General features: G+C 34.5%; 1 protein-coding gene across 1 annotated transcript in view; it reads left to right on the top strand.

The window, feature by feature from the left end:
• UCHL3 (ubiquitin C-terminal hydrolase L3) overlaps nt 1-7,313 on the top strand; it is a 29,055-nt gene extending 21,742 nt beyond the window's left edge. Inside the window, exons 5-7 of the mRNA XM_071741236.1 lie at nt 3,227-3,302; nt 5,770-5,828; nt 7,086-7,313. Of these exons, the coding sequence (XP_071597337.1) occupies nt 3,227-3,302; nt 5,770-5,828; nt 7,086-7,169 (219 nt within the window). The 3' untranslated portion in view covers nt 7,170-7,313. The remainder of the gene's footprint in view (nt 1-3,226; nt 3,303-5,769; nt 5,829-7,085) is intronic.
• Nucleotides 7,314-8,054: the final 741 nt, after the last annotated feature.

Consider the following 8,054-nt stretch of genomic DNA (forward strand, 5'->3'; position numbering starts at 1 on the left):
TTGAAACCATGACCTAAGCTTTTGTAAGCTACCTAGAATCTTGGTATTTGTCCTTTTTCTGTCTTTTCTGGATGGAAAATAAATAAAAACTTTCTTCATTGTGTGCTAGAGCTCTTTGGAAAACTTGAAAAATGAGTCTTGAATCCTGTAGTTTAATTCCAAATCCTGATTACACAATCATTTAGGTTCCTGTGTCTTTCTCCTCGGTTCATCCATGCAGTCTTCAAATCTTCTGCCTCCTTTATGACAATGAGTAGGCTTCTAAGTGAAAAAAACCTGAAGGAACTGGTCATCTCAACACTGAACTGATGTTTGTGTTACTGTGGTCTTTGACAAGAAGAATAATCAAGATAAAGTTCTCTGTAATTGTTCTAAAAACTCCCTAGTGGTGAACATGCAGGTGGACTCCTTAAAGCTATCTTCTCTTGTTCTTTTAAGCATTCACAGACTGTGTATTGGAAGCTGAAAACTTGACCAATGGTTTTTCAAGGACACTACAAAAGACATCTCCCTGAAGCTGACATTTCTTTGAAATGTAAAATCTTCTGGTTCAAGTGCTAGAATATGTAGAGCTTTCCAGTGAAGCAGAAATTTACCTGACTAGGAGTCTTTCCATGTGTGTGTCTATATGTGCATGCACACATCTGCAATGGATGTCTTTATTATTATTATTATTATTATTATTATTATTATTATTATTATTATTATTATTATTATTATTATTATTATTATTTTCCTGAAGGTGGTGTGAGGGGGATTTTAAATTGAATTGATCAGATTGGGAGAGTTGAATCCAATTACTCATTTGCTAAAGTTATAAGCAACAAATTTTTGTAATATAAAGTTTTAGGTAATCTTTACTATTAAGTTTGTTTCTCTGTGCTTATGATTGTGCAAGTAATTGTCTGTCTAAATTATTGAAATCCTAATTTTTAAAAAAATGTAACATCTACTTTGTAGTAAACTTACTACTGACTACATGAAAAGAAGTCACAAGGGAAGGGGAAAGGAGACTGTCTACATTAGAACATGTAGTAGAAACTTTAATAATGACATGGATCTTGTTTCTGAGGTTGGGGGATTAAAAATGTAAAAATGCAGCAGTTCTCATGGTTGTGGCAGTAGCACAATGAAAATGTTATTTAGGTTAGGCATGTACAAAAACTCAGCAGGGTTCAACAGGAGTCTGTCTGCAAGTAAACTAAAAGTTAATCAGGCTTTTTTTTTTTTTTGATAGCTTCCCTGTCCATCTTCTAGCTGTATATAGACTTGGCATTCCAAGCATGCCAAATGTGTGTCTCTATAGAAGAGGTGTTTATTAGAAGCCAGCAAAGAACACAACCCTCAGGATGGTCAAAGGGGCAACTATATTTTGTTGTAAATGTGATCAAAACCAAATCCTTAGCATCACAAACTCTTCTAAAGGCTTTGCTTGCCTGCACGCTTTTGTGGCACCTCAGTTTAGATGCCTATAAAAAGTTGGTTGATGGATGGATGGGAATAACAACAAGGTGCCATTGGTTGCCAGCTTCTGTCTTGTGTGGCTTTCAGGGAGCTAAAGAAACCTGTGCTCCTTGGAAATTTGAAACTGGGGTACCCAAACTGCAGAGGCTCCTTGTTTTGCTTGTTTTTTTCTAAGCCCTAGAGCTGTTTGGCCTTCTGCAAAACAGAATTCTCCAAGGCAATTCACTTACGCCATAGGGGAAAAGACTTCTTGGACTTCTGCTGGAATGATCCTCATCCTTTTCATAGCCACCTCATCTTCAGTAGCAAGATTGTTCTTTCTCCATAGTAGAGCCTGTGAAACAGATGAAAAACATGGTATTTATGCCTTCAGCACTTGAACCGTTCATGGAAATGAATCTCAAATGATGGTGAGGGGAGGTTGTGTGGGTTTTTTGTTTTGTTTTTCTTTTTATCTTTTTCCATTTTGAGCTTGCTACATAAAATTTCTGTAAGCTCTGTGCAGTTCCTCTCTAATGCCGTGTTCTTTGGCATTCTTGATGTATTGAAGGACTTGCAGTGAATTCTTGTCCTTCGATTGATTGTTGTGGTTGTTTACTACATTTGTTCAATGTATGTAATCTTTTAAGGTCTTTTTTCATGACCATCAGGAAGAAGAAAGCTTTTGACCCAGTCTTGAAAATATGATACATCTGTAAGGTTCTACAGCTCATTTTACACTGTAGTCTGTTTCTAGCAAATTCTTATATTTTTAGGGTGATTGAAGCAATTCATGTAAAGCTAACAGTAATTACAAGATGGAAGAACATGGCATGCAATACATTTTCACAGAAACCAGATTTTTATAATTTAAGAAAAACTGAGGTGATTTTTTCCAATTTCTGTTTAAACATTATCTTCTTCAGCTATAGATGGAGGCTCAGATGTTGACTGGAAAGATTGATGAGGAAATAAGACCATAAAGGGCTATTAAATACAACAGTAGTGATGCACTTTTTGGCTGAGAAGTTGAAAAACTACTGCTTAGTGCATGCTGGGAATGTGTGCTGCACCATGCTGTGTATGCCTTGTTTTGTTGGAAAAGGCTTTTGCTTACTGGAATTGGCAACACACAACTGGGCTAGACAGACCTTTACCAACTGTAACCAATTTTTACGTCATGTCACTTAATTCCATCACTGCACTTCAGTCCATTCTTGGTATTTACGATGCCACCTCTTGTTATTTTCTTTCCTTCCTAACTAAGATGTGTGAACTGTTCCTTTCAGCAGTGAGAAAGGAACAGATTATCTATATTATATGTGGCTTATGAGGTAAAAAGTATTTTGACCAAGTGGATGTTTTCAGTTTTAAAATACTACGGGTTCAGAGTTCAACCCAGCATCACTTTGTTCTGGAAGATGGGTTAGTGAAGAAGTTGTGTGTTATGTGAATATCTGATTTTAATGTTAATGTGTTTGAGTTGATACTACTTCTAATTCAGTATTAAAAATAAAGCTTTTACAAACAGGATAATTGGAATTACTTCCAGATACTTAACCAAAAGAATTCTTACTGATCTGTGCATTGCAGAAAGCTTCTTTATATTCTGAAATGTTCTACAGTGTGACTTGTGCCATCCTGTGTAGATCCAAAATGTGCATCTCACATGCTATTAGTTTGGCTGGAAGTTTTGCATATTGTGATGATATGTTCTCATTAATCATGTTGTGATATGAGTTTTAGTGAAAATAATTTCTTTTTGCTTTGTTTTGTCTTGCAGGCACCAAGCATAGATGAAAAAGTAGATCTTCACTTTATTGCATTAGTTAATGTAGGTGGCCATCTCTATGAATTGGGTAAGAACACTTTTTATCCATTCTGTCCATTTGTTTGAAACTAATACCAGTAGTAATATTGTTAACTATCAAAGTTTAAGAGAAATTACTTGGTGTAGGGCTTAGTTTCTTTTCAGCTCCATCACAAGGTCTGAAGGGATTCTGTCTCATAGTTATATCCTTCTTCCAATCTTTTATTTTATTATTCTCCTTTCCTCAACACCCTCCCATTAAAATAAAATAGTACAGAACACCAGAGTACCTCTAAACTTCCTTTATCATTTACAAGGACAGGAAACATGAAAGAACTGATAAACAGTCAAAGTTTCAGAGGAGAAAGTACAGTTATAATTATCCCTGAATTGCTTGTGGAAGTAATGAATGAAGCATAGGCCACTTGAGAAGTGTTAGCTATATTATTAAATAGTGCAGTACAGTTTAAACTGAAATTATGTAGTCAGAATACTAGCAGATGCTAATATTCTGCAAGTCATTTGGGTATAGGGTGGTTATTTTCTGCCTTTTTAGTGGTCACTAGACAGTTAACTGTGAAAGAGTAGTCTCTGTCTTCTGAATTACAGCTATTTTTTTTCCCTCTTCAGATTGTGTAGCACCAAGTTTTGCTCAGATATTTTCTAATGACTCCAATATTTAAGTGTGTTGCTGGGCAACTGGGTTTTGCTGCAGGCACTTCAGCAAACTAGCAAGTAGATCAGGATTTAAAAACTGCAAGTCACTGGTCTTTCCTAACAATTTTTGCAGTATTTTATGGTGGGAATGCTTTTCATCTTTTGAAAGTCAACGTGTAGTTAAGCAATGCACTTAACAGGTGACAACTAATCATAACCTATGACACAACCAGTATATAAGAAGTTCTTATGTTAATCAGGTGTTCTAAGATGAATTATCAGTGGTAAGTAATGAATAATCAGCATACATTCTATAATTTTATGATGCTGTTAGTGAACTAGATCAAATAGTGAGGCAACCACTGTAGGATGCAATATAAATATTCTGATGGTAAATTTTAAGGTGTGATGGATGGCTTACTCTTCTTTTAGTTGTGTGCTACTCTTTCCATGTTATCTTTTCATTATGCATTAGATTTCTGTGCTTAAAAAGCATACTACAGACTATGATATGTTATTTTCCATAAGTATGATGCAAGATACTAAAAGAAATAAAAAAAAATTAAGAAAAAAAAAGATTTTTACTTATAAAAAATTCAAAAAGAGGCATTTAGCTCCACTGTGTAGTGGAATGCAAATACTATTATTTCCTTTGTTCTCAAAATAACTTCTCTCTGTACCAGAGGAAAAAAACATAAAATACTTAAAGTTAGGAAAATGGGAGAAGGTTTTTCAATTAATTCACTGGTTTCAGTCACTGTGGGCCAGCATGTGGGCTTTGGCAGACAGTAAATGCCAAGGAAGCGCATGGATATTAAGCACTTATGATGCTTTTGCCATAGAAAACTCATTATTTATAGCCACATGAAATTAAAGTGCTGTTCTGCCAAGATGTATATAAAAAACACCAAACAAATCAAACTTTGATAGCGACAGTACAGGATATTTAGCTGTTTCCCTGGCATGTTCTGAGAGTTTTGTTGTATCTTCAGTGGTTTTTCAATAATGAACAATCTCTTGTTCACATAAATCCAAAGCTTTCTAACATGGATTCTGTCTTAGTTATGCAAAATGTAGTTTGGGAGGGAGAAGTCTTTGAAAGGGAGGACAGAGCCAAAAGGCAATTTGACCAAACAAATACATAGGATATCCTGCCACATGTTCTTTTACTGTTAACTTCTCACAAGAAACCTGAAACATATTTCTGTGAATAAAATAATTTTTGAAATGCTGAGAATGATAGTGTTATATTACAAACGGGAAGAAAAAAATAAATTATAGCAACCACTTTTACTTGCTGTGAAAATATTTAATACTTATTTTCCTATTTATTTTAAATGAGAGTAACATTTCATTTATGCCAGACTCTTCCAACTGGTGGGTTTGGTATTCTATTCTATCATGGAGTCCCTGATCACAGCTGCCAAAGATCACAGATGTACAGCACAGATCTGCACAGATTGTCTGGGGAAATCCATTAAGTGTAGATGAAATTGTTCTCTTCTTGAAAAACCAAAGAACTACGGTAGCTCTTAAACAGTCACAACTTCTCTCCTCAAAGTTTTCAAATAAAGTATTTTCAAATAAAATACTTTCAAAGAAGTATTTCACTGTTTTGATTGGGTTTTTAAAAAATGTAACAAGTTGCACGTAACGATACCTGTTGAAGCAGTCAGCAATATCGGAATGATCATGGAATAGCTACTTGTGTGTAGGATTTTTTTTTTTTTATATAGTAAAAATGAAGTAGTTTTTTTGAAAGTGAAGAGCAAAAACTCTGTTCAAATAGTTTTAACTGAAAAAAGAAGCATTTCCAATTTTATAAATGCGTTGTTCAATCCTGCTTTGTATTTCAACAGATGGGCGGAAGCCATTTCCAATAAACCATGGGGAAACTAGTGACGATTCCTTCTTAGAGGTAAGAAGAGAAAATTTTCTTACATGGTGTTATACAAAATTCTTGCTATGTTTCCACAAAATTTATAAAAAATACTTATTAAAAATTACATAAAAGTCGTGCTGTATTTATGGTTGGATGAGGAATAGAACAAGGGGGGTGGCGAGGCAAAGTCAGATTTTCTCAGTTTTATTTCTGAACACTTAGATTGTGAATCTGGAGGACAGAATATCACAGCATTATAACAAAAAATGTCAGAAGGGTTGACCATAACAGACGATCAGACTGGATTTTCTTCTGTGCTAAGATTTTTAGATACCCCTGCTCCTTTCAAATTGTACATGAGATGAAGTCATCAGCTTGAAAACTGTAGTTATTTTTTCATTCTCTTTCCTGTGGCTTAGTTGTACTTTGGTGCCATGTTAAGACAGAAGTTGATTTCATTTCTGACATCTGCTAATAATAATTCTTCTGAGACTTGTCTCTGCTTTTGGATGCTTCTTTGTGTCAGGAGCTGGTTAGCTGAGAAATGAATCTGAAAGAAATACACTGTATTGGGAGGATAAGCTGTCATCCCTGGAGAATGATGTGAAGTTGAAGCTGAGAGAAAGCCATGCATGGATCTGACTTGTATGGTATCCAGACTGGATTAGCTTTACAAAATGAAGAAACTAAAAAACAAACTAAAACCTTTTTGTAGTTTAGCAGCACAGACTAATGTCTGTAAAGACTGCATACAATTTGTGCTTGTTAGATGGAGGGAGAAGTGGGATAAAGCTTTCCTTTTTTCTTATGTGGCTTTCTTCTTGTTTTACTGATAACATGTGTTCTCCAGATTGCACCCTAAAGCTAGATGAAGGAATTATAATGTATTATAATCTTTCACTTACCCTGTAGAGTTTAGATTCATCTCGAGAGAAAGGAAAGATTTCAGAATACAGCAGTACTAGTAAAAGCAAACTTCAGACATGCATTTAGAAAGTCGGGGAAGCACCACATCTATTGCATAAAGTAATAGTCACAAAATTTATTGTCACTAAGGTTCTGCATATAGCTTTTGCTCTCTTTTCCTGCCCATATATGAGTCCTGAAATAGCAGTAACTCAGATCAGAAATACGGTTTATGCAGGTTTATTTAGTAATTCATTACAGAAAATCCATTTTGAGCATAGTTTGTATAAAGGATATCTTCATATTTCCATTGTGGGCTTTTAAAATAAGTATTATTTATAGTGGTTTTTGTTTTTTGTTTGTTTGTTTGTTTACATTTTTCCCTAGGATGCAATAGAAGTTTGCAAGAAATTCATGGAACGTGACCCAGAAGAATTAAGATTTAATGCAATTGCACTGTCTGCAGCCTAAAAGCCTTTTCCAGCGGGGATAATCTGTTGCAACGTATTGTAACAATAAAACTGTTGCCATATGTTAATAGTACAAATTTTGATACTTCCCTAACATGTTGATTAATGCATACATGGAATAAAATTTGCATTTGTCCTTACTGTATCTTCCTGCTTGTTCCTAATGCAGTTGAGTATTTCTATACTGGCATGCATTTGTGTGCAAAACTTGGATGTAGTGGGTTTTTCCCCTTTGACTCCCTTAAAAGTTGCTGTGATATTTCATCATAACAATGATGACTTTCAGTGCAGGATTTTAATTTGTATTCTTCTAATATTCACAGATAGCATCTGGATTATATTAATTGGTAAAAAATTGAAATATGAGGCTATCTGAATCTCTTCATTATAAGGATACCAGAATATTTTAAGAACTTTTGCAGGTGATTCAAAAGATAAAAGCATTTTTTCAGTACATTATTTATAAATAAATACATGGAAGAAAAAGCAGAAAAAAAGAACTGTTTCTTTTTACTGTTGGTGAGCACTAACATTTAAAAAATAACTACCTTTTGAATAAAACTTATTTTTGTTAATACACTGTCAGAAAGCTTTAGCTAAATGAGTGCCATTTGTATGTAGAAAAACAACATGGATTTTTGCCCTGGAAAAGCCAAACTAGTAATTATACTTCATATGATAGGACTGCAGAGGAAATACACAGATGAATACAGCATTGTGAAGGACCTCACCAAACTGAAATAAATGATGGAGAAGTAATGATTGTTCTAACGAAGCTTTGTGTAACAAGAAAAGAAACGTACTGTGGATTTTGAGATAGCCATGATGCTTATATACTTTTTTTTCCCCATTAGGATTATCTATTGTTAATTTGTCAGGTGGCTTT

Source organism: Heliangelus exortis, chromosome 1 (genome assembly GCF_036169615.1).
Source record: "Heliangelus exortis chromosome 1, bHelExo1.hap1, whole genome shotgun sequence".
In the NCBI taxonomy this organism is placed as follows: Eukaryota; Metazoa; Chordata; class Aves; order Apodiformes; family Trochilidae; genus Heliangelus; species Heliangelus exortis.